The 27,242-nt window shown below is 46.1% G+C and overlaps 1 protein-coding gene across 2 annotated transcripts; it reads right to left on the bottom strand.

Moving 5' to 3' along the window:
• Positions 1–3,771: 3,771 nt before the first annotated feature.
• Positions 3,772–27,096, bottom strand: CD34 (CD34 molecule). Of its 2 annotated transcripts, none has more exons than XM_019666175.1 (8): positions 26,801–27,095; positions 17,065–17,244; positions 16,125–16,375; positions 15,007–15,087; positions 6,748–6,898; positions 6,446–6,498; positions 5,961–6,125; positions 3,772–5,262 (listed from the first exon to the last, which is right to left on the bottom strand). In XM_019666175.1, the coding sequence occupies exons 1-8, from the start codon at positions 26,877–26,879 to the stop codon at positions 5,077–5,079; spliced, it is 1,146 nt and encodes a 381-aa protein (XP_019521720.1). In that variant the 5' UTR covers positions 26,880–27,095; the 3' UTR covers positions 3,772–5,076. The 2 variants fall into 2 exon arrangements, with proteins under 2 accessions (XP_019521720.1, XP_019521721.1); XM_019666176.1 differs by lacking the exon at positions 3,772–5,262 and adding an exon at positions 5,272–5,411 and having other exon boundaries at positions 26,801–27,096.
• Positions 27,097–27,242: the final 146 nt, after the last annotated feature.

Here is a 27,242-nt window from a genome sequence, read left to right on the forward strand (position 1 = left end):
TCAGCACAGAAACTGAAGATATAGAGAAGAATCATGTTCTTTGCTTGGGCCTTAAAAGAACCATTCAAGTTTCGGGAACGCGCCCCCTCCCTTTGCACGTGGACCAAGGCCCCTTCCTCTTCCTGGAATGCCCACCTCTGTCCTCTTCTCCTTTTTAAATCCTGCATGTCCCAGTAGGGTCAGCTGAGATGTCACCTCTTCTAGGAATCCTTGCACAGCTTCCATGTCCCTCCCACTCAAAGCTTCCTACACCACAGTACTTACACTCAATGCTAATTGTTCTGTCATCTGTCCCTCCCACCACTAGTATAAAGACTTGACAGAAGGGACTGTGTCTTATCCCAGGTGCCTGGCTTATAATAAGCACATAAAAATATTTGTTGAATAAATGAATAAATCAATGAATAAATGGAAACTCTTCAGTGGCTTTCTGTTTCCTAGTGAATAAAATTAAACTCTGTGGCCTGGCATTAAAGGCCCTACACAAACTGACACACATCTTTTTGGATTCGGCTTCCCTTCACGCATTCTACTTCTCTGCCAGACTGGAAAACACATTGTTTTTTGAAAGTAGTTTATACTTCCCATGTCTACATATCATGTATGCTCTTCTATCCACCTCAAATGTCCTGACCCATTTTTGTCATCCAAATGGTATGCATTTTTTACAGCCCCACTCAGATATAACTTCTCCATGACCCAGCCCCAGATCTCCCCAGCTAGAAGGTGTCCTGCCAACCTCTGGATACACAGCACTTCATTTAGACTTGTGTTATGTCTCACTTCCTGCCTCGCATTTATTTTTGTTGTTGTTTTTGTTTGTATTAATGCCCGTGTAGTAGTCTGGGTTCAAATAAACTCATGTCTTGTTGATCTTTGTCTCTGCCACTCAGCTGCTAGCACAGCCCTTTGTTACCCTCTGAGTTTCGGCTTCTAGTTCTGAGATAATGATACCTACTTCGTAAGGTTTCTGTGAATATTAAATAAAATGCACTATCTAAATTTTGGTATAGCATCTCATTTTGATACAGTAAGCACTCAGTAAATGTCAGCTATTCTTGTGGTTATTATTATCGAAAGGAATAAACGAATGGAGAAACCCCTTTAGCCCTACCTTCCACACATCTTTTAAATTCCGCTTCATCTCACTGCTCCCACTATCATCACCCTGCCCTGGCCATGAGCATTGCTCTTTGATATTATCACTGCAGTCTACTTGCTCGCCTTCCTTCCTCTCTCTTACCTCCCTACCTCTATTCTCCACTCAGCAGCCAGCAAGATACTTTTAAAACATAGAGCAGCTCATATTACTTCCCTGCTCAATCAAAACCCTTTCATGGTTTCCTGATCTCCTAATAAAACCCAAACTTCTTACCAAGGCCTGGAAGGCCTAATGTGATCTGACCTGTGTCGTTCTCGCCCTCACTCACTCTGATGCAGCTTCAATGGCCTTCTTGTCCACCATCATCAGCTATACTTCTTGCACTTGCCAGGCTTTGCATCATAGGGCTTTGAACTTGCTATGTCCCATGTGTAGCATAGTCTGTTCCTCACTTCATTCAAGTGAGCTATGCTCTCAATTCTTACCTCCTTGGTATGTATAAAATACCAACCATTACTCTCAAACGATTTTATATGTTTCATAGCTCATAATACAATCTGAAAACACATGTGCATGTTTACTTAGATAAATGTGTTTGTTTATTGTCTTTCTCCTCCAGTAGAGTTGTAAGCTCTATGAGGACTTGTTCACTGCTCTGACCCCAGCTTCTGTCCCCAGACTTGCTGAATGACTAAATGCTAGCCGTGAACTCCTCAGATGGGGACTGAGAAGCAGCATCTTGAAGTTGCTCACAACTGCTTACCTGCTACTGAGTTTGTGTGAAGCGGAAGTGGGGGATTGATCTACCTGGGGAGGATGGGATGGGGAATACCGCAAAAGATACTTCCAGGTGTGCTTTCCATAGTGAACTATGCAGTACTCAGAGTTAATTCTCTGGGGCTGGCGGCAGGCACAGCAGAGGGTGATGAGCCTCTCAGTTTCCCGGCGCCTTCAGCCTCTCCTTTGTCCCACGGCTTCGGGTCCTGCTTGGCTGGCCGGGCCTGGAAGAGCACATTGATGAAATGCTCCAGAGGGTAAGCCCCTAAAGTATTTAGACCCTGCCCTCACCAGCTTCATGACATCCAGCTGGAGGAACCCAGAGACCCCAGCAGAAGAGTGGGGTGAGATGATGAAATGGAGCCCTTTGGATTCAGGATACCTGAATTTCCGGTGATCTGGGTAAGCCACTTGCCCTCTCTGGGTCTTAGTTTGTCTTTATACCATAAGAAGTTGAGTAGAATGTATCTGTGAAGTCCTCTCCGGCCGTGAATTTCTGTAGTTATATGAGTTTCGTGTATGAGATCATTTGGACTAGGCTGTTCAAGATTAGAGAGAAGCAGCCCAACATGGAGGCGATTGAACTGAAGCTGAGCGGTAGGAGCCCAGGAAGGCCAGCAGGTGGCGCTATTGCCACACCAGGATGTTCAGGCCAAAGGGGAAAGTTTGATTTTCTAGAAAGCAGGCAGTCCAACCAGCAGAGAGAACTAGTCACCACCGTACCGCCCCTTAAATATACACACATGCACCCCTTCCTCCAAAAGTCTGTACATTCCGACATACTCAGGGCAAAATACTATTATAGGTTGTTGGGCCTGAGGCTGGGGGCGTTTCAAAGACTCAGTTGCTTTTTCTCCTCTACCCATATTTCCTGGGAGTCTGTATCCTGTACTAACCCCTTTCCCTGCCACTCCTATCTTGTCACTCTCATGGCAGGACGTGTGACTAGATAGAGGGAGGCCCACCTGACTTCTTTTGCCGGATTACCGTCTTTTCTTTCTCCAACCCCCCACGGTCAGCCATCACCTTCTAGGCTAGGCTCTAGATCTCCTCCCTTCACCTCCTGGGGAGGAGCCTCGGGTCAGAGCAGTTGGAGAACGGCTAGGGGGAAGTGGGGGAGGGGCAGTGCTGAAGGGGAAGGCCTGGCTTCGATCAGATAAGAATGGAAGGACCCGTTGTTTGGCCCCAACTGCCTCTGCCACTGTTGACACACTTGGGAGTGTTTCCTGAAGCTCCTCGGTTGTGTCCTCAGTAGGCCCTCCCCCACTTCCTGTGGGCTGGGGTGGGGGTGGGGCTGCATAGGCCCTGGAGGACGTGGTGTGGGTACAGGTTTTGCAGTCAGGCTGCTGTCTTAATGCCGAGGGAGGACACCACCCCGTCCCGGAGTTGGCACCCAGATCTCCAAAGCAGAAGCGTCCCACATTGTCCTTCACTGTTTTGCTCCAGCTAGGGGCAGGGGATGATGGAATAACAGAGGGTGCACGGCCGGCCGTGGTGCCTTCCCTTTGTTTTGCAATTTTTGCATAGTTACCAGAAAGTGACTCTTCTCCAAAAGGTCTTCACGAGGGTATGGCTCCTAAGTCCTCAGCACTCACCCCCTCACCCCCATCCTGAAGGCCCCTGCTGCGTTCTGGTCTGCCTTTTTTTCTATGATTAGGGACATCCAGCTTCCTTGTCAGCCTCTTCTGTCTCCCCACAGAGAGGGGAGTAGTTCACAGACTTAGCCCAAGGGGCATCATCCAGGTTGGTACCTGTGTCCCCTGAGATAGTCCCACCTCTTCCCGGGCGAGCCCCTCGGTACCACACCACTGCACAGTCCAGCCAGATCTGTTGGAGAGACAGGCTGCTCTGGCATTTAGACGTATCCAGCTGGGACAGAGCCACAGAACAAATGTGTTTCACTATCACTTTAATTACAGTATTTACACACCATTTTTTATTCAGAAAAAAAAAAATCCACCCAATCTTCCTATCTCTGGAAAGTTCTATTTCCAACCGTCATTGAAACCAGGATCCCTGCTCACCCCTCTGGAAAATAAAATAAAAACAAAGGAGAGCCTGGCTCACTCACAGAGGAGGCGACTTGCGGTGAGCGTTCTCTGGAGATGTCCCAAGGCCCTGAACACCTGGGGTGCAGAGCAGTGAAGGGGTCAGAGTGGGGAAGGCAGAAACAGAAGGGAGTCTACGAGGGGACTGAGGACACAGCTCACCCCAGCAATCGGAGAGGAAGGAGGAAGCCATCAAGATCAGAGAACAAGGCCAGGACCTAGCTTAAGAGCAAGAGGCTTCCTCAAATGCACACAGGTCAAGAGGCTTGGCTCAAAGATCTGGTCCCATGTTCATGTCCCCTCTAACCACAGGAAGAAAGAGGAGTCCAAACAGCAGCTCTGCCAGGCTCCGGAAAGACCAAGACTGAGCTGTACGCTCGCTCCCACTTGCCCCCACAAGGAGCAACATGTGTGTCCATGTACCTCCACCCTGTCTCCCAAACACAGAGCCCCAGGACATGGTTCTAAAACTCAGAGCCCAGTTCCAGGCTCAGCCAGAAACCTGGGCAGGTCTCTATACACAGATGCGAGGGGAACCTGTGGAGCTCGGGGGGAACTTGGAGAGCCAGAGGGAAGCTGGTGACTGAATCCACAGTGACTTGGAGGGGGCATAAGGGACATGGCGTAAGGCAACAAGTTTTTCTGGTTATATTACTGCAGAGGAGCAAGTGCAATGGGTGGCTTTGGTTTCCATAAAGTAGAGAAAGAAAATATAAGGAAGTAACAGGAAAAGGCAAAGATTCCTGGGAGGAAATTATAGCATAGAAGAGCCCATGCTTTCCCCTGGGAGTTCCTGCAGTGAGGCAGAGGAGGGAGAGGGCAGGGGTCATGTGTGAATGCTGCAAGATCATCAACCCCCACTGGGAGCTTCTCTGAGCCTTGGCTTTTTTCCCCATCATGCCTTTACTCAAGGAAGACCCAAATCTGGGTCAGGTTGCTGAATGTGTAAAGGGCAGGGTTATTTGCCTCTCCCCAAAGTGGAGAGAACCCTTCGGTGGTGCAGTGCAGGGCCCTAGGAGAGGCCTCAGAGGGTGTGTGCAGTGGAAAAGGAAAAAGTAAGGGATGGCACCTCCAGCAGGAAAGCACGTGGTCAGATGTTGTGAGGGTCCCTTCCCCAGACATTGCCCAGCCTTGCCCCACCCAGCTGAGTCACAATTCGGTGTCAGCCACCACGTGTTGTCTCGCTGAATGGCCGTTTCTGGATGTGGCCTGGCCGGTCCCGTTCTCCTGAGCCCCTCGGTTCACACTGGCCTTTCCCTGAGCTTCAGGGGAGGCCCCAGGGCCTGAGCTATAGCCCTGGCCTCCACCATTCTCCGTGTAATAAGGGTCTTCGCCCTAGACGGTGTATAAATAAAGGAGCATTATCTGGTAAGCAGGGGAGTGAGACACGGGTGGAGGAAGAAAGGGAGTAGGAGAGAGAGAGGGGGGTTGACGCTGCATGTGTAGACTCCTTTCTTCCTGAAGAGCAGTCAGGGTTCCAGCTCCTGGAGAAGAAAGGACAGAGGAGAGGCACCACACCATGCCACTGCTGCGCAATAGCCACTCCCGTCAGAAACCAGGCAGTCCCCAGGGCATAATAATCTCCCCAGGCCAGAGGACAAGAGTCAACCCCTAGCCTTGTCCTTCCTCATCCAGAATACTCCAAGAGTAGATTTTTACCTCCACATGTCCCCTTCTTCTGAGCCAGGTGGTACCCGTGGCCATTTAATGTGCTTGCAAATAAGTGGCTGATTTAGCAGCAGCCTGTTCTGATTGTACCCAGCTGAACTATCCCAGGGAAAATAATAAATAGATGACATGAACCATCTGTTACCATAGTGAGGTGGGCTGGCCCCAGTTAGTGCCCCCTTTCTAATCTGCTATATATTGTTTTGACTTGTCCACAGACATAGGTATGGGCAGGCACACATATCCCTCTGCAAAGGCACAGAAGTGCCTTTTCTGGTATTTTTGCTCCCCCACCATGACATTCATGGACCTCCCCAGAAGACCACTATCTTCTGTATTTCCTTGGCCTGCACCCCAGGACTGACCAGCCTTTCTCCTGTTGGGCTCCAACTGCGGCGGTTCATCAGGAAATAGCAAATGATGCCCAAGACAGCCAGCAGGATCCCTGAGGTGACCAGTGCAATCAGGGTCTTGCGGGAATTGCTCTGGTGGCTCCCAACATCTTGTTCAATGAAGTCTTGGATCCCCAGCTTGAAGAGAAGACAGAAAAGAGAGCCAGTTACTTGTAAAATGTGGGTTTTAGAAAAGAATTCAGCCTATACTAGACCCCTGTGTGTGACTCAACAGTGAATAAACACAAGAAAACATTGACCTCCAGGATTTTCTAAATTGGATTCAAGACTGACATATCTTAATTAAGGTGCACTGTAAATGTTTGTTTCAAGCATAGAAAGGTGAATGAAGACTGCTGGAGAAGGATAGAGTGGTAGGAAGGGCAGGTCTGGAGAAGATAATTATTTACTCCCTTGCTTCAGTGAATGCCCCTGACACATCATCTTAGAGAACTTACTTTTCTCAGGTCAGACTGGTGTTTTTCCAGAAGTTGGAGCATGCTGGTAGATTCTAGAATTAGAAACAGGAGTTACCAAACCTAGAAGCTGCACGGGGTCATCCTGCTTTACCCTCCTACACTGTTCTAGAAGATGCTCTGATGATCAGGGTGGCTCCTCTCAGGAGGGCCTCTACCAAAGTCAGCCCAGCCTTTCTCCCCAGCACCTGCAACCTCTGAGCGAGGATGCCTGATTTCTACCCAGCATCCTCTAACCTCAATCCTACTCTCTTCCTAGCCCCCAAGACAAATGTGCACCTTACCTGTTCTGTTGACCAACAGCAGTAGCGGGCAGAGAGGCATCGTATCATCCAGTACAAAGGGCAAGGAGCACCCCCTGGTTTCAGCCTCAGCCTGATCCTTCCCACACAGAATTCGGATCAGTTCCTCTCCCTTGTCCTTTCTAAAGTTCTCCTGGGAAGACAGAAAAATGATGAAGAAGAGATGAAGTTACTAGTGTGCCCTGAATTGCATTCAGTTTTGACAATAATTCTGGTTAAATTCACACTGTTATTCCCTCCACAAGAAGGATTCTTTTGGGGCCGGCCAAGTGGCGCGATGGTTAAGAACTGGCTTGGGATGCCAGAGGGCCCCGGTTCGGATCCCACATATGAGGGCCAGTAACACTGCCCTCTACAGATAAGATGCTGAACAACAGCTCAACCTGAATTGGGCTGCCCCGAGTCGCAGGCGACGGCGTAGGCTGCAGCCCCTGTGGCAGTGGGTTGCCACGGCTACTGTATGTAGCCAACAGCCAGCGTGAGCGGCCAACAGCCAGCGTGAGCGGCCAGCAGCCGCAGTGAGCAGCCGTCCAGAAGCCGGCGATTGATCTGCCTCGCCCGGGAAGAGCGCAATGATGGTGCCAACTTGGGCCAGTGAGGCAACGTCCTCCACAACCTAGACTGAAGAACAAAAGGACAGCAACTTGTCTGTTCCCCTTCCCCCAATTCCCCAGCACTGTTCCCATCCCCCCAATTCCCCAATTAAAAAAATAAATAATAAATAAATAAACAAATAAAAAAGGATTCTTTTTCTAAAATTCCAACTGGAAAAAAAAAATATCACGAACTATATGTGTGAAAGGACACAATGAGAAAAAAACTCAAAAATGTCTCTGTACCAAAACATGTCTATTAGTGTCTTAGGTGTCAGATGGCATCTGTGAGATTCCAGAGAACCAATTTAGGAAGTATCTTATTTAGGGATTTCCAGGTACACATATACTATTCAAATTAATTCAAAACGAATTACAAATAACAGAAAATATTAATAGTGTAATACTAACGAGGAGGAAATCCTTTGTTTCAAGGTTACAATATTTACAAATATTGGAGGACAGCCAAGAAAGGTGATGAGAGATCAAATCTACGACTATAGACTCCTTGGGATCCTCAGCCCTTCCTTCTTCTTCTCCAAGGGGATCTCACAAAGGTCATGGCTCAAATGGAAATGGCGTTTTTGTCTAATCTTCCACTCCCCTTTCCCATTAAAAGCATGGAACCCATGTTTTTAAGGTTCATACATCTTCCTCCAGTTTGCTGACTGGACAGTAGGACTCAGAAACCTGACTCAGTAGATAAACTCTGATCATTCTTCAACAGTGAGTCCCAGGAAATGGATGAACTAGAAGCACTAGTTGTGCCCTTCCAACACCCTGTTCTCGCACCTCTCAGGCTTTATTCCAGCAGCCTCCAATCAGAGTGGCCGCCCCTGCACAGGAAAGGAACGGAAACCAAGACTCTCTCCTCTGCCCAGATGGCAGATGGCGGAGGAGGAAATGCCTGAACGGCTCTGACAACTTTCCTGTTAGGGGAAAACTCCCGGGGCATGTGAGGGCCATAAGAACCGAGGCTCCGCAGAGGAGAAAGCTTCCTGTTTGTGGGCAGGGCTGCTTCGTGTGGCAAGGCCAGAGGGCCCTCCTCGTTTGGAAAGCAGCCTGGGTATTTTCCTACTGCTGTGGCCCAAGGCAGGAAAACCCAGACTCCTTTGCTCCTGCATAAGGCAAGGTCAACATTGGCCTCAGATGCCAGCTTTCTTCCATCAGCTGGAATGTGAGGGAGCTGAGTGAAACTCACTGGGCTTGGATGAGGCTAGAGGCACAGGGCTACATAACCTCCAAGTCACAGAAAGATGACTCCATTGCTAGCCTTGGAAGAAGGGCCAAGTTCTCAAAGAAATGAATTCTCAGGCCACTGCTGCTTCACCCCTCTTGGATTGATCTTCGATAGAGGCTCTGCTTCTGGAAAAATCTGCCTCTTTAAAACCGCACTTTCTATAAGTAGTCCGCACACCACGTTGGATATGATCAGCAGTCACCTTTCTCTCTGGGCCCATTTCTCTTCAGAGAGCCTTGTGTGGATTCCCCCGAGCACTGCCCCCTCCTTAACACCATGCCATCTGAATGAGGAGGAGGGAAGTCCTGCCTGGATGACCCGGGACTTCTGACAGCCTCTGGGTTGAAATATGTCCCCTTTCTGAGAGGCGCAGAGGGACAGGGACCCTGCACAATTAAACAAGCCAAATGAAGTGGCAACTCCCTCAGTCTGCTGAGTCTTAAGAAGTTGCACCTCAACCAGATTCAGCTGTTCTGACATCTATCAAGCCCTGAATTTAAGATACTGAGTGAAAACCTCTGCGTATACCATGTGGTGTGGTGTGGTGGTGGTGGTGGTGGTGTGTGTATGTGTGTTAGCTATGAATTCCACATGGTCCAAGCTCTCAGTTTGTGTGCGTGGCAATGAAAACACACGGCGTTCACAGTCTCAATCACTGCTCTAAGTGTTTACATGTATGGACTCATTTAGGCCTTACACAGCCCTATGAGATGGATATTATCATCCTGCCCATTTTATCGATGAAGAAACTGAGGCACAAAGAGATTAAGAGGTCACAGAGCTAGTTCCATGGCAAGTACCAAAGAAAGGTACAACTAAAGTGCTACAGACATTCAAAGGAGGGTGAGCACATATCAGGTGTGGAGTTATCAGAAACATCTCAATATAGGCCTTGAAGAATGGGCAGAATGTGTGCAGAACAAGCTGGGGGTGGTGGGGAGAGGCCTTTGACTGCAGGCACCACATTGAAGAAGAGAGCCTGCGGCCATCACAATCCTGGTGGCAGGAGAATGAACATTGCTTTCTCCCTTGGATTCCTGTCCGTCAAGACTCCACTCAGATTCCACCTCCACCATGAAGCTGGTCCTACCTCACCCCCCCAGCCCGCCATCAGATTGGGCATCAACCTTTGCTCTGCTATTTACTAGATTCTCATGTAACTTGTCTAAATGTCAGACTCTTCAGCTGAAGACTGAGTCATGGTGAGTAAGGGGCGTTGTATGAAGAGTCCCAACAAGGTGTTTGGAACCTAATGAGCACTGGAGAAATGGCAGCTATTACTGTGAATAATAGCAATACCTTATATACTAAATCATCTAGAATCTGCATTTCGATGTTGAATCATATTCTGCCTTACTGTTATTGTCATTTCTCCCTGACTAGACTGTAAGACTCCTTAGTGTGGGGAGCGGGTGCACATTACATAATTTGGAACCCAGGCTGTGTGAAGCATAGCACCAACTAAACAAAAGAACTCAGTGAGTTGTTGTTCGACCTAACATCCCAACTGGTTTGGCCTTCACACAAAGTCCCTCCACCCCTTGCTTTTTGGACTAAATTCAAGGGAATAACAGCAGCCAGCCTCCCACTCTGGAATCCAACGGCATCAGTGAATTGTGTTTGGGCCTGGTGAGGAGCAGGTGGATCCTGAACAAAGCACAATGCTTCTCCGGATGCTTGAAATAAACATCCTCCCCCAAGAGAGGCTGTGGGCAGACACCATGGAGAGTGGGCAGGAGGAAGTCACAGCCTCGCCATTTTGCTCATGAGAATCAGATTTGCAAGCCCCAACTACATCTGCTAGCAGACATTACTTTGCAAAAAAAAATAATAACCACAATAATAAAACTATCCCACCTTTCTAGCATCCTCACACTTTGCAAAGACTCTTAACATGTTAAAGGAGCAGTTTAAGCATTTGAGTGGGGAAAGACAGATATTTTTTCTAAATGACCTTAAGATATTCCCCAACGCTGAAATATTTCTTGCCGCCCCCCCACCCTCTCAATAATTGTATCTACTTTAGTGTGAATTTGACGGTGCAGGCAAAACCTCTATGTTCACATAGGGCCTGGAGAAATTCAAGGACCTGCTACAAGTCACACAAAAAGTGGGCAGCTGACCAAGGGTGAGGTTAGGCTGTCTCCAGATTTCAGGCTCTTTCCAGGAGACATATTAGTTCTCCATCTGTAAGTTGTTTTTTCAGCATGGAAACTGACCTTTAGTGTTTGGGTATAGGGCAAGGAAGGCGTAGGCCTGGGGCATATAATCTGGAGGCTGGAGGCAGTCTGCCTCCGATGAAGTCAATGTGACAGAGTAAGTGTGATGTGAGCTGGCTGAGTAAATAAAGCCTCTGCACATAAACAGATGTGGCTCTAAAGAAAGGTAGTTCTACAAACCAAATTGGTGGGCAAGGAACTTGAATAGAGATTTCTCCAAGACATACAAATGGTCAGTAAACACATGAAAAGATGTTCAACATCATTATTCATTAAGAAATGTCAACCAAAACCACAATGAGATACTCCTTCATGCCCATTAGGATGGCTACTATAAAAAAATAGCAAGTGTTGGAAAGGATGTGGAGAAACTGGAACGCTTTTGCGTTGTTGATGGGAATGTAAAATGGTACAGCTGCTATGGAAAACAGTATTGCAATTCCTCAAAAATTTAAAAATAAGAATTACCATATGATCCAGCAGTTCCGCTTCCGGGTATATAACCAAAAGAAATGAAATCAGGGTGTTGAAGAGATATTTGTACACCCATGGTCAGAATAGCATTATTCAAAATAACTAAAATGTGGAAGCAACCCAAGTGTCTATCAGCGGATAAACTGAAATGGATAAACAAAATGCGGATATACATGCAATGGAAGATTAATAAAAAGGAAGGAAATTCTGACACAGGCTACAAGATGGATGAAATTTGAAGGCATTATGCTAAGTGATATAAACCAGTCACAACCAGGTAAATACTGTATGATTCCACTCATATTAGGCACCAGAGTAACCAAATTTATAGTGACAGAAAGTAGAACAGTAGCTGTCAAGGGGCTAGGAGGCTGGGGGAATGGGGAATTGTTTAATGGGTGAAGGGTTTCAGTTCTGGAAGATGAAAAGAGCTCTGAAGATTGGCTTCCCAACAATGTGAATGTGCATTAACACTATTAAACTGTACACTTACAAAATGGTTAAGGTGGTAAATTTTATGTTATGTGTATTTTACTGTCATTGAACTTTTTTTTTTTTTTTTTTGGTGGATTCCCCTGGACAAATGGGTATAGCATAAGAGAATAAGATACTCTCACATTTTAGAATCTGCTTGGACAACCACAGCCACGAAAGCTTAATTAACTCAACATTCCAGCAGAGAAAATGAAAGTCAGACGTGGAGTGACATGTTCTGCTAGTGAGGATTCTGAGATGTGGTACCAGGGACTTGTGAAGAGTGTGGGATTGCCTTTCCTCTCCCTGGATGACATAGGGGACTTCTGCCTAGAGATAAAGGATGGGGAGCAAAAGGAGTGGTTAGGAGACTGGCCAAGTGGCTCAGTTGGTTAAGAGCTCGCGCAAGAATGCGAGCTCTGAGCAACAGCGGTTCGATGCCCGGCCCAAGCTGAGTTGCCGCTGAGCTGCCAACAAGTGGCAGGATGGCTCAGCTAAAAAAAAAAAGGAATGGTTGGGATACAAATGTCTACAGAATGTAGGTACAGAAGAAAGTTCTGAAGAATCCACAGAGCGAGAGCTAACATGTTGGATACTCAGTACATACCACTGTAGAATAAGTGTCTGAAAATGAGCTGAGAACAATGCATGTGAATTTCTATTATGGGAATATAGATACAGGAGCATGCCAACATTACATAAGTCCTCAAGGATATGATGTTAGGGAAATGCAAACTCTCATGCTTCTCATTACACTGTGAGTAAGGTCTGAGTTTCCCACGGTTAGAACCAGTACTTTAAAGCCTTCTGACCCCAAAAGTACAAATGCAACCTAACGAAAATTGACACTACACTACTTACAGTCTTTGGAGCAGATTGGATATCAGACAATCATGTAGTAGGACTCAAGGAAAAGGACTCTGGGACACGATCGGGAGCAGTGGCTAAAAATTCTGGAACAAGGATGGCTGACAGGAAAAATTACGTTGGGGAGTCGCACAAGGCACTGCTGCTTGGGGTCGGGGAAAGGGGAGCCCTCAGGAAGACAAGGGAATAAATAGTGGTGGGAGGACCACGAAGCAATAGCACTACATGGGTGCTACCAGAGTTGATTCATGGGGGGCAGTGCAGGGCCTTCTTTAGGGTATTGGGAGAACTGCCCTCTTTCCCTATCACGACTCACAGATCCTTCCCAAATTTCAGAGCGTGAAGACCTTCTCAGCTGTGGCACAAAATACGCATAGATTAGACAGTAAAGATGACAGAGTGAAAGAGGCGAGAGCAGCATAAGAGGAACTATTCTTGGAGTAACAGTAAGTTTCCGGCACTTGTTTTTTCTGATGACCCTAGTTAAATGTGAGCTTTGAAGAGCAATAGACAGATGTCTAGAATACTCTGCAATTAACTCTAAATCATTGGTACAAAGAATTAGCATTCCAGCTCAGACCTGTGTGATATACACAAGAAAATACATGCTCAACCAAGACGACAGAAATAGAAGAAGAAAAAATAGACAGTCATTTTCCTTAGCTACAATTAGCAAAGGGTTTGACAATATTTCTTAATGAATCAAGTTGAAAATCAGCATCCGAAACACACAGTATTACTTGTGTATTGTATATTCATGTTTAAGTTAATTGTTTTGCAAATTGTACTTAGTTATTCCATTGTGTGAGCTATATCTTCACAATTTCTGTTGTTGGTTTTTTTTTAAAGTCATAGGTTAAGTTATTCTCTTAGGTATAGTTTTAAAAGATCTTTGAGTCAGAGACACCCAACTGGTAGTTGTAGGTAAGATAGTAATAGTTAGAATGGACAAAATAAGTAACTTAATGCCCTCTTCAGACTAGTCTTTACCCAGGCCCTTTCCAATCAATCAATGAATGTCACACATCATACATATCATTCCCTGAAATGTATTCTCAACTTGTAAGAAAAAAATTTTTTTTTCTTCTTCTGTAAGTAAATACTTCTCCTCTTCTTGTTGTCCCATCCTTCACCTAGGGCCTTGTTACTGTCAGGAAACTGGGATTTATTGAGACAAAGCAAGGAGTTCTGCTGCCATGATTAAAATTTAACACTGTGCGTACATTATTACCAATGCAATAAGACATAAAACCGAAACAAAAGGCGTAACTACTGAAAAGGAGGAGAAACACAACATGTTGTAGTAGATAACATGATAGCTTATCTTAAAGACAGAAAAGAATCAACTAAAAAGCTTCCAGAATTAATAAACAAGTTAAAGGAAATGATTAAACCTAGGATAAAAATGTTAAACTTAATTAAGTTTCTAATATACTAGCAACGATCAATTGGAATATATAATGGGAAATCTATATCATAAGTAACTTTAAGAAATCTATAAAACCTATAGGAAAAAAATGTTAAAACTAAAAAAAAAAAAACACAAGATGCTGAACAATACAAGAGAAGGTCAGAAAAAATGGGGGAATTTTAGAGTACTCCAGTTAAAATTTTAATTTTTCTTCTTTTTTGCCTAGACAAGATGTTCCTAAAATCTTTCTAAAAGAATAGATGAAAATACTTTACATTTTGTACAGTGTAATGAGCAAAGATTTGCCTGGCTAGATATTAAAAGTATTATAATGTAAAAGTATAATATATTTTTTTAATTTAAAACTGGCAAAAAAAAAAAAAAAAAAGAAAGACAAACTGAACAAATAAAATACCTCTAAAGAATATGCCCAGGGACTTATGAAAACTTACCATAAGCTAAAAGAAGCATTCCAATGAACAAAGGAGGGGACCAGTCAATAAATAATGTTTAGGAAAAATGGTTATGTGGAAAACACAGCATTACAGCCAAAGAAATTCTATGTGGATTAAAGAATTATACGTAAATAAGAATAATAAATGAACTAATATTTTAGGTGACTAGTTTATATTTCACAAAGGACATTCTTAACATAAAGCAAACTTAAATTTGACAATATATATATATATATATATATATATATATATATTAAATGCACTACAGAGGAGGGAGAAAAAATAACGAAATTTAGATAAAATAGTCTTTTCCTTCTTTGTCCACCAGATGGGGCTTCTTACTCCCGAAACCCAAAGCTCAGTAGTGGAAGCAGCCTGACTGACCACACTTAACTCCTCCACCCCACCAAGTGCCTTCCGTCCAAAATGACTCAAGAAGGTGCAGAAGGCATTGTGCGGAGAAGGCGGCACAAGGAATAGCGATGGGGCACGGGGAAGTTTGACTTACACAGCTGGAGGACTTATTTAGCTTCAGGCAGATACCGTGGGTCAATTTCATTCCTGTCATGCTGGAACATTCGAGGTCTTCCTGTATTAAAACAAAAACAAAGTAAATAAGCCAGTATCTTTGCCCCTCGTTTCTTCCCGACCTTGTTTCCGGTTTGATTTATGTCTAGTACTCTCTCTCTCAAGAGATTTTTAGAGAAAACGGAATTTTAAAATGTGTTAGAGGACTAGAGATTTACAACAGTGATACTCTCTTACTCCACCTCAACCCCTAGCCCCAGCAGATAATTGGAACTTTTGTGACTAGCCTGGGCTTGCAGGCAAGTAGGTAGGTATTCTTGGTAAACATTGGCTTGGATGGTGTAGAAATGGAAGAGAGAGGTTCTTTTCCCATCCAGTCTGTTTTCCCTTCAGAGAATTTTCACTTGCTGTAAGGCCACATAGACAAATAGATAATGGGGTGGCTGGGCAGATCCCCATGATACTCACTTTCTTCCTGGCCCCTAGGGCTCTCCAGATTCCTATCCTGGCCCCTTTAAAAACAGAAACTAGGCAGGGCCCCCCATCTCAGGCCAGCCCTCAGGCTCCACATCCTCATATTTTCTAACCTTTCTCCTGAAAGCTGTTGACAAGGCTGAGAAAGGCAGGTTGAGCTCACCATCTCGGGTCTGCCTAGTTCCTCACGGCCTCTCTATTCCTGGCACAGCCACCAAATCCTCTCACATAGAGGAAACGGTATTTGTCCTAAATATTTTGGGAAAAGCAGCTCCATTAAGGAGGATGGTTTCCAAATATGGCCAAAGGGGATTGATGCTCTGGTCAAAGCCCAGAACAGGAGGTACTAGAAAAGGTACTAGAAAAAGGCACAGAGACTCCCCTTTACCCTCTGCTCCTTGGAAATGTAACACTTATGGTGCAGATCAGCCTTGCCACCCGACTGCACCCCGCCCCTCCCCTTATCCTTTTCAGCAAGATTTAAGCTGCATGATTCCATGTTAATTCCTAATGACCCAAACCCAAGTCTCATTTATGGGGATGAGGAAAGGTTGAGGAGAAAAGAGAGCTTATATACATATGAAGTAAGGAGGCAATCTGCCATTTTTGGCCCAATTCACCCACCTTGATGGTACTTGGGGTAGAAGACAATGATGTAGAGTGTATACCAGGAGATGTCACAAGGCTGGTGCTGTTGTACAGGGGATCTGAAACATTTCCAGGTGACATGCTAGGCTTCAAGGTCTCTGTAGCTGAAAAGTTGACTGGGATGGAAGACACTGTGATGGTTAAAGAGGTCTGTGTCTGGACAGAAGAGTTCATGGTTCCAGGAACTGAAGTGATCTCAGAGGTGGATGTGATGTTGACTGTATGCTCTGAAATAGACCAAAAACACAAGTTCCTATGTGTGCACATTTGCACGAACACACACACACACATACACACACACACACACACACACACACACACACATCTCAGTTCACTGTCTTCAATGAAGACCTTATAGATAATGACATAGGCAATAACTTCAACCCAGAAAAAGGAATTGGGGGATTTAAGAGTTACCTTATGTCTTAACCTTTACCAAACTGATTTCAAGCTAGCTGTTGGAGCCATAGCTACAATCTAGAGTGTATTAGAGGTACCCTCAGGATTCGAAACTTAACTGGATGCTGGTGCAACCTAAAGAAGTCAAAGACCCCCAATTTGAACCTGTACACAACTTCCTTCGCTTAGAAGAGATCAGAGATCTCTAGGGAGTTCTCATTTAATAGTTATTTTATCACTAAGTTCAACACAGCATGAGAGCAGAACAAAGGACATTACTGATCAGGATCAGCTGCCAAGGTGTTGGCCTGAGAAAGCTGACACTCTAAGAAGAATTATCTAAAACTTATTTCAGGGTATCCTTGACATGAGTCCCAAGCCATTATTACAAGGTACTTGTATGTTTTCATCTGTGGGCAGAGGTGGGGGCCGGAGGGGGGGGGTGGTCTGCAAACATCTAATGCTTTACCCAAGCACCAGCAGCAACCCTCTGTGATCTGAGACAAACACTCTTTACCTGAGATGGCTGCTGTGGTCCCATTGCCGTCCTGAGAGACAGGGTAAGATACGGTACTTGCAAGACTACTTGGTGTTGTCATTTTCAGGGTGGATTCAGTTGTAGGAAAAGATGAAAATATTTCTGTGGTAGATGATCCTATGGTAACAGTCAAATTATCCACATTTGTGAATGCAGAGGCTGTAGGGAAACGAGGAAGAAAGGTCAGAATCTAAATTGTCCCGGCGCTTCATGACATCACCTGATTCAATTCCTGGACTTCAGGTAGAATCCATCTAGAACACCCCCTGCCACCCCTGGCAAGACAGCAGCAACAAAGGCATCCTCTTGGACAGGCAACTAATTTCCCACTAGTAGGTTTTTCCTAAGGAAAACCTTGTATGTATCAAGTTTCTAGTATAGTATGTATAGTATTATTTATAGTACGTATATTATTTATAGGGGGGAAAAATTGCACCTCCATGAAAAAATGAACTACAGTAGGATAAATGGCAATATGCACCAAACATACCATAATCATTACAAATAAATAATTACAAAAAAACTATAGCAACCTGAGAATGAGGCAATGTTTATAACATGTTAAAATATTAAAATATCAAATTACACTGGAATAAATATTGCAAAAATCTAAAATGTGGGCAGATGCAACTGTTTCCTTTTTAAGGTGTCCATCTCTCTTTTTGTCAGTCTCCAGCCACCAAATTAATTCTTGGAATAATCACTGGAGTCACACCACTCTCTAGACAATCCCCTTAAACATCTTCTATCCTTCCTAGACTTCCCCATTCCCAAATTCCCCTCATTCTTTCCCACGTGACCTTTAAACGTATTCTCCTTTCTTTGGGTTAAAAGTCTTCAGCAAACAACTCCAAGATTTCTTTCAGGAAGTTCTGCCCTAGAAATTCAACTAATGGACTAGAAAACATGAGGCCTGGTCTCTCATTAGATATGGTGCAGAGCTAGAGCGCTTAGTTGTGGCTCTGCCAATAACTATGTAATGGGTGTGTGTGTGTGTGTGTGTGTGTGTGTGTGTGTGTGTGTGTGTGTGCGTGCGTGTGTGTGTGTGTGTGTTTACCAATCTCTAAAGTGAGGGTGTTTCCTTACATGGATTCTTGGGAGAATCAATGAGAAAACATGTTAAATTGCTATAGTATAATGTTCCTGCCTCTAGTTATTCTCTGAAGATCTTCACGAGGGTCCTTGCCTTTCCATGTTTCCTGGGATACCCAGCAATGCCATCCTTGGACCAGGGGGGAGAAGATTCCTGCCTGGAGCCCTGCATTTTAGAGCTCACACTCTGTTCCTCCTCCTGCCCTGTCCTTCCCAAAACCATGAGGAGTCCCTGGGGCCAAAAGAAAAGTACCCTTTCTTGCAGATCATATACTGGGGACCAGAAATCCTAGAGCCTCTTGTTCACTTGACGATCTTGGGCATGGGCCTTTTCTCACAGCCCATCCTTCTGAGGGTGAACTGCAGCACCAAACGTATGCATCTCCAAGGCCCAAGGACAGCCAAGGGTGGCTCTTTGCAGGGACAGGGTTAGAGTGTAAGTGTATGGGTGGGTGTCCCTTACATGCACCAAGATCTCCTACAGTATGGGCCAGTGTCATGGGTGAGAAGGAGAGAGAAGGGTGGGCTGGAGCCAAGGGCCATCTCTCCTTGCTTAGCCACACTGTAGCGCTGAATTCTAGGATTCTGAGAGTCCCAAATTCACACCTGGCCTCCCAGGTGACCATGAAGATATGTTTTTCAAGGTAAGAGGAAAGAAGATACTTCACTTATCAGTTAGTTGGCCTGATTTATAACTTTGAAGTGTTTAGAAATATAGTATGTGGGTCTCCATTGTACGCTTGGCTTGGGCCTTATGAATGTTAGGGGTGGACCTGGCATCCAGAGCTCACACAGCAGTGCCATTCTGCAGGAAAGTCTCCTGAGGGTCCCTAAGCTTGTCTCTCAATTTTCCTGGTTGACAGCGAGGTCTGTAGTTTTCAAAGGTTTCCAGGTAAATAGCAGTATAGAAGGACACCTCTTCTTTCCCTGAGCAACAAGAGGGAAGTTAGGGTTCGGTTTCAAGGCAATTAACTTGGGGCCCAGAATGTTTCTCATTAAGGTGGTGGCAAGTCTCTCTGTCCCACGTCTGCCTCCCTCCCCAACCTGCTGCAAGAAGATTGATATTAATGGTGAGTACAACAATCATATCACTATTATGTGGCAGGTGAACGAGAGGAAAAAGTAATACTGCTATCTCTATCTTCGAGATGAGTATCTGAATCACCAAGGCTTTGGCTGAGAGGGAAGGCGATAGTTCCTGAGAGGGCAATAGGGCCACTGAGGCTTAGCTGACTCTTATAGAGTAGAGGGTCAGGGGGGCTGTACTTCTGGAGAGAAAAGGAGGGGCTCATGTATGGCTTAGTTAGGGGGTGCGTTTATCAAAATAAAATAGATGGGGACGATCCAGTCTTCTCCTGCCCTTAAATAGGGCCCTCTCAGCAATCTGACCTTAAGGTGTGAATTCAGTGTGAGGGGCAGGCGCTGGGAACATTTGGGCACTGAATTGAAGGGTCATCCTCTGCAGGTACCATCCCAAGACTCCACTGGAACCCCTCTTGACATCAGTCTTTCTGCCCATCCTGTCCTCTTTTTCCCCTACAACGCATCAGTTCCTGGGAATCGCATCTGGCCCAGCCTGGTCCAGCCCTTTTCTCCTCCCCAAAGGAAGCTGGGCCTGGCTGAGGTGATGTCATGCTTTTGAGTCCCCTCCCCCAGGGCCTCCTTCACCCGGACAAACAGTTTTGAACTTTTCCAGATGTGAAGAGAGACCTGCCGCTAGTTCTGAGGACAGAAGTGCCTGTGCCAGATGAGTGAAGCAACCCTGGGCCCAGGCCAGCTACCAACGCACTAGGGTCGGGCTCCCGGCTGCAGCAGCCCCCTCCTCCCACCTACCACTGTGCCAAGCACCAAGGCGCATGTAGCAGGGACCGTCTGCAAATGCGAACAGGACCCCGACCTCAGCTTCATGTCCTTGAGCCTTAGGGTGAGCAGGGAAGCTACTGAGACTCTGGAGAAATTGGACAAAGTGGTGGGGGAGAAAGGCAAGGCTGGGCGTGGGGTATGTATAAGCTATAAGGACAAGGGGACAGCTTGGCAGGGCCTTAGGAGCCAATTCTGGCCTAGGGACTATCAGTGAGGGAGTCTCTTGGTTTCACAATCTCCAGGGCTTCATTTAGAGTGCCCATGAAGAGACTGGGGTCTTGAAGGAATGACATTTATACGAATCAAGATTGACCACAGACCTCTTTCTATCCTATCTTCCCACACACATCCATGGCATTAAACCATCAAATGCTGACCTTTTTTAATCTGAATTTCTCATCCCCTACACTGCAAGGGGGTAATAGCAGCCTAGCAGTCAGATTCCAAAAGGCAGTCGATGACACTGCCACTGTATCCCATTCTAGACTGGCGGCATAGCCCTTACCCCAACCCAACAGATCATGAGAATGATGTAAAGTCGAACGCAATGCTATCTTCTCTGTTTACGTCTCACTCCATCTTTATTCACTCTGTATCCCTTATTTGACCCTGGGTACCCTGTTTGACCTCAACACTTGAACTTGGAGCAAGGGAGAAGACAAGGTCTCAAGAAGTTAACAAAATGAGGATTCTAAGAAGCCAAACAGATGTCACAAAATTCATGGAGTAAAAGTCATCCATTTAACTTACAGGTACTTATTCTGGGGCAGTTATTCTTGTTTTACGCACAATTCTAACAAGCTTGGATATCTAATATACTAGTGAAAGCTAAAAATTAGAAAGAGACTCTTAGAAACAAACAATAAGGAGAAGCAGCAGCTAAAAACGAAGAAACAGAAATGAAAACCAGACATGAGTATCAAAACCCACACTAGTCTGGGATTGTTCATGGTGGGAGTAAATAAATATATACACTTTAATAAGCATTAATGATGTCACTGAGTTGCACCATGACCAAATTATGTTTATGATACACCTGAGTCATGAAGGTTGAAGTCCTCTCTTATTGGTACACTTAAGGAAGCAGAGGAGTAGTAAATACATTTTTATAAGATTTCTACCTACAATTAGTAAATTGAAGATTCTGTTTGCCTTTAAAAGGGGGTTATAAATCCTCAGAGATTCAGAAAGCTCTGCTACCTAAATAACTAAATTCCCATATTTTAAGAGAATGGGTTTTCCTATACTTCATCTTGTTTTTCACGGATCCTTAGTGTTATTGTTTTGCTAGTGCTGTTTTCTGATCTCCTAGCCAATCAGCTCCATTCTATCCATCCCTTCAAATTGTAGCACTCAGCCCAGTGGGAGTTTCTTCCAGGAGTTCCTGGGTGTCTTAGCCTATAGAGATACAGTAGTAGGAAGAAGGAACACACTGGCCTCTGCTGGGAGCCCATGGCCTGTTTTGAAAAGACAGCAGAGCCTGGAAAGAAAGAGCTTGGGTTCTGAATTCAGATCATGATGGAAGGAAGACTTGTCTACCACGAACTAGCTGTGTGGCCTTGGGAAACTTCTTCCATTCTTAAACCTCCCCTGTAAAATGGGGATAAAAATAGTTCATACTTTCTAGTTGTTTTGAGGAATAAAGGAGATAAGGGTATAAAGCAGGTAGGCTGTCTGGTAAATGCTCAAGAAACACTGGTTTCTTTAATATAGGCCCTTTTCCTTCTGTTTCTTCAAGACGTTATGACACATAGCTCCATCACCTATCTAACAAGTCACGTATGCTGTTTCCTGAATATAGGTCTTGTCATCTCAGTTCCATTATAAACCTCTTGAGTGCCAGAACCATCTCCTCTACTCCTTTGCTGTACTCAGGGCACTTAGCATAATCCTCAGAGTTCAGAATAAGCACCATGATTGAAGAGCGATAGCATCAGGCATGTTCATACCAACCACCTCTAGGCAGAGTAGTCTCATTCGATGCTATACTTTAAGGGGAAATTTATTAAACTGGGGAGTGTCCATGGGAGGATAAAGAAAGTTAGGAGAGTTTTAGATACAAAGTCATATGGTTAAGGGCCTAATGTTATTTTCATCTAGATCAAGTGTTGGCCACCCCAGATGGTGGACCTAACCCCACTGAAGGGCTGTTTATTGCATGACCAGTGAGCTAAGAATGGTTTTTGTATGTTTAAAGTGTAGAATAAAAGAGTGGCATATGCATTAGAGACCACACGTCGCCTTGAGAGCCTAAAATATTTACTATCTGTCTGTTTAATGTAAACTTTGCTGATCTCTGATCTAGAAAAGAAGAATTTGGGGAGGGAAAATTAACTTTCTTCAAGGTCCATTTCACTGATTTATTCATTCTTATTTTTCATAAGCACCAGTGATGTGCAAAGGACCACGCTCAGTGCTTGGGCAGCACAAAATAAGAGAAGATTCCTTCAGGCTGTTAGGTGTCAATGTCATTAGAAACAAAAAAATCCCTGTCCTCAAGGATCTTATCTTCTAGTGGTTCTGACTAGAAATGTCTTTAAGGATCGTCATGAAGAAAGCTCAGATTAATTCTGTGATAGTTCAAAGAATGGAATTAGAATTAATGACCAGATGTTTACAGGAAGGCTAATTTCACTGCAGTACAAAGAAAAGCTAAAAATAATGGGGTTATTATTATTTTTTTTAAATGAAATGAACTATCCCGGGAGATAGTGAGCCATCCATCTTTCCTGGGAACATTCAGGAAGCATCCTGGTTATGGATGGACCACGGTGGACTAGAACGAAGAACTGGGCCGACGCCTTCCTACATGTCAGAGGGTACGCTGAGGTGTGAGTGTACACCCAGTGTTTGTGGCCTGGGTGTGCCCTGTGTACTGAGGTTGCCCTCTACTGCTCAAATGGTATGCCTTGGACCCCATCCGCTTACTTGAACCCCAATATCCTGAACTTTCTCTGGGGGCCTACATTTCCCGTCATCTCTTCCTCCATTTTCCTGATTGCCACTGACTCCCGGATGGAAGCTCCGTGCCTCCCTGTCCTCAAGCTGCAGGAGTTCTCGGTCTGCATGACTTCACTTGTGGACGAGCCAAACACCCATTCCTTTATTCCCCGAGGGCACCACTAACACAGGGCTGGTGTGTGTTTACTGAAGATGTGAGTGCATGGAGCAAGATTACAGCCCAGCCCAGAAGAGACGATCACATAAGTTTGACATTCTAGACATTACTGTGCTAGACATCCATGCTGACCATAAGGAATTGCTCCTTGCCAGGTCTTTTCAGCCCTCCGCTCACCACTGTTTCTCTTCTGCTCCAGGCCTCTCCTCCTCCCTACATATCTTCTTGGACCCTGGAGTCCTTCAGCTTTTTGTCTCTCTTGGGCCCATCAAATACAAAGTCCCACTTTCTTTCATCAGTTCAACCTCCTGTTGAATTGTGTCCAGGAGTCAAGGTTTTTTCACCCAAAGACAATTTAAGGAATTCTCTTAGACAATGGAACTGGCTACCTAGAGATGCCATTCCCATAGAAGGTATCAGTTGTGGGTTCTTGGGGTTTTTCTTTTTCCCCAGATCAGCAAAGAGCAGGGTTTCCAATGAGGCCAAAAAATTTTTGTCTTCAAATCTGTAGGAAAGTGACCCATTCCCAGGTGGGCTCTGAGGCATACGTCCTAGGAAGTACATCTTGAGATGAATTGCCATTTTTGGTATCTTGTCCTCCAAAGATGCATGCATCTTTCTCCTTAGCAAAGCTGGGGACCCTTGGGACTAAAAGTTATTGATAACATATTTTTATTTCTTTGCTGAGGAGGGAAGAAAATGTTCTCATTAAGAGTCAAAACCCAGAAAAATATGGAAATTCTGCCCTGGTGACTCTGAGCATTTTCTTCTGGAGGTGGTGTTTCATTGTTTCCATACCTTCACATTTTCACTTCTCTACACTCAGGGCCATTTGGTTAGGTCAAGTAAAGTCAATGAGAGAGGGAGGCCCAGGCACCCTGAGGGTGGAGCTCGGGTAACCATCCAGCCCTGAAAGTCAGCCCAGGCCTGCCTGCCCCAGGGTCTAAAGGAAATCGGGCATTGAGACTATAAGAAGTGGAATTTGTTCCTCCCTTTTATTTGTTTTTGTAAGACTGTGCAGGAGTTTATCTGCTGCAGTTTGGCACTGTTTGCCCTGAGCTTTTGAAGACAAAGACTCAGAAAATGAAGGAGATGAGCACAAGTGAATGAAGCTCCCAGGAGGTGGAGCCAAAGGGATAAGAAAGAGACACCCTGGGGGCATGTCTTATCAGTCAAACAGGAACTTAGCTGAAGATTTGCATTTATAAAGGTTGTGCCAGCAGGGTTGGCCCTACAATGGGGAGCACTGGGGACCACTGAATTAGTCAGAGGTCCCCCAGGCTACTCCTCCTCAGTCACCATGTGGCAGAGATTCAAAGGGTGGAGTCCTCTCTCTTCTGGAAAATATCTGATAAAATTCTTTCCCTTTTCTTTTTTTCCCCTCTTACACATAGCCCCAGACAGGATATGGGTGTGGGGTCAGCAGGCATGAAGGACCCAAAGGAAGAAGAGGAATGTGAAGGGGTGGGACTTGGGGGTGTCGTTAGAGAGAGAGGAAGGACAAGCCGTGGAGGGCTTAGAGGAAACAGATACACTGAGACTGACAAACGGGGCTCCCTAATGACCTGAGAGGTTTCTCTTCCAAGCTGGTGGTGGGGCAGTGCTACCTGGTGGCCTCTCACTCTCCGCCCAGAGCCAACCCACTTCCAACAAAGAAAGTCTCCTTTTGGTTGGCTACTGTGCCCATCCCCATGCCAACTTCTCACAGAGACAGAAAAAGGATCTTCCCAGAACAAAGCTCTGTGTTGTGGTAAGTGATGAGAAAACTACAGAACCCTCTTCTGTCCTAAATTTCACAGTAATAATAGCACAGAATTTCTGCAATGCCCCTTTGTTAGCATTTCAAGGTACAGTTACGCATTTCACTTACAATATATCCCAGGATGGAAGAACTCCTAGTATTAAAAAACACACACCCTAGAAAGTTCTCAGAGAAGGCATAGAGCTACAAACTGGCCCAAGCAGTCTGGCAATATTGAGAATGGGGACCCATGGCCCACCCCTCAGCCCCAAGCTGAGATACTGAAATTCTCAGCCTATCAACCTGAGGTTTTGAAGAGGTTAAATTGCGCCCCCCCCCCCCATTCCTACAGCTGCAGGCCAAGTTGAGACTGAGAATGGCCAGCTGAGGAAATAAGGAAAGGGTGGGCCTCACTCGGCTTAAGACCAGGTCACCATCACAAGCTGTGTAGTCAAAGCAGAGTGGAGCATCTGATGGGAATCCGGGCCAATGATCAACTCACCCCTGTTATGAGGGCACAGTCTAGCACCCAGGGGAGTTTCCCATTTTAGGGCTTGGACACCTCAGTGACAGCTTTTTCTCTACCCCAAAGGGCATGTTTGGGGGCTGCCAAACAGGTCAACCGAGAGCCTAACTTAGAGCTTCCTCCAGTCCTGAGTTTCTCTCCAACTGGGTGGACCCAAAGAGGGACAGCAGAGGAGAGTGAGAGCAAAGAGGCCTAGCTGGCTGGCCCAGGCCACTCTGTGGGGCCGTGGTGGGTGGCCTTTCGTAAAAGCAGGGAATCGGGAGCCCTAGAGGGCTGGAAGCAGAATCTTGAGCAAAAGGGAGAAAGACTGACAATGTTTAAAACCTTCTAAGTGCAATGAAATGAGATGGAGAATGTTATTCCCAAATGAAAGCAATTAAGAATAAATATTTATTGAGTACTTTTTTTTTTCTTTTAACAAAGTGAGAGCGAGAACTTAAGAAGTTAAGAGCATGTGTGGATGAGTGGAGGAGGAGAGTTCACTAGTCTGCTGACCTGTCCACTAGTTTTGGAACTTGGAGGGGGGCAGGGTTAAGAAAATCCCCAAATGTGACAATCTTGAGTTGGTGCCAGGGAGGGAAGCTGTGGTGGGGAGAGGGAGGCAGGCAGCAGAGCAAACTCCATCCATCACCACCTTCTCTCCAGCGGAACGAGTGTGGGTGTCGGAAGAGGGAGGGTAACAGCTTTGCGATCTTAAATGCAAAGATTTTTGCAAGGACTGTTACTTCATTCCAAACTTCTCTGGCAACCTAACTCAGTCTGCCTCCTGGGCCTCCTGGGCGCTGCACCCGGGAGGCCTGGTCCCAAGTTGGCTTTGCTCCCTTTCCTTAAATGTCCAAGTCTGGCTCCCCCTGTCCTGGTGGTCAGTGGGCGCCTGTCCCCCTTCCGCCCAGCCAGCTCAGGCCCTGGCTTTCTGAATCAACTATCAGCGGTAAAACTTCCCTGCTTTTCTCCTCCCCCTCTCCGGGTTCTGGCTCCAACTTTGCGCTCCGCACCTTGGGTAACTCGAAAAGACACTGGTATCTTCAAAGCGCTTTATATTAGAGACAGCCGTGGCGAGTCGCACTGTCCGACTCTAGGACGCCTAGGACTCACCGCAGGTTAACACCTGAGCTAGTTCACACTCGCAGCGTGGTCGCCTTCCCTTCCTGTCCCACCCCCACCGATTTCACAGGTGAGGCCCGGCTGGAATCAGTTCACACAGCCCTCGTCCCACCAAAGCCTGGAGCAGCCATAGGCGTGGGGGTGTAGGTTGAGGCAGGGGTCCCTTCCCTCGATGTAGCTGACTCTGCGCGCTCGGCCTCGTGGGGGGGGGGGGAGCGGCGACCCTCCTGGCGGCGCAGCCCCGCGGGCCGCGCGCGCGGCCGGTACTCACGCAACAGACTCAGCAGGCAGAGCGCGGTCCAGCTCCGCGGCATCCCGCGCTCCGCGCGCGCGCCCCTGCAGCCCAGCATCCTCCCCGCGCCGGTCCGGAGAGATGCACAGAGCCCAAGACACTGCTTGCTCGGCGGGGACCCGATGCCCCCGCCCCTCCGCCTAGGAGCGGGGTGGGCGATTCTTGCTTTTCCCCTCCCCTCCCTCTTAGTCCTGGCAAGGCCGGCCCCTCTCCTTGGCTGCCACTAACGTGAGCTTCCCTGCTTAGTCCCAAAGGCTGAGGACGTTAAGAGGGAGGCTGGGGTTGCCGCCTTCGAGGCCAAAAAAGGTGGAGGTTTGTGCGAGCCCCAGATGCCTTGTTCAGCTTTATGTAGAGGCCCCGTCTTACTCTTCAAGCCCCACTTCCACTTAACTTTTAACCCCTTTGTGTCAGACTGCTGGTG

The sequence above is a fragment of the Hipposideros armiger genome, unplaced genomic scaffold (assembly GCF_001890085.2).
Source record: "Hipposideros armiger isolate ML-2016 unplaced genomic scaffold, ASM189008v1 scaffold_464, whole genome shotgun sequence".
NCBI classification, from domain to species: domain Eukaryota; kingdom Metazoa; phylum Chordata; class Mammalia; order Chiroptera; family Hipposideridae; genus Hipposideros; species Hipposideros armiger.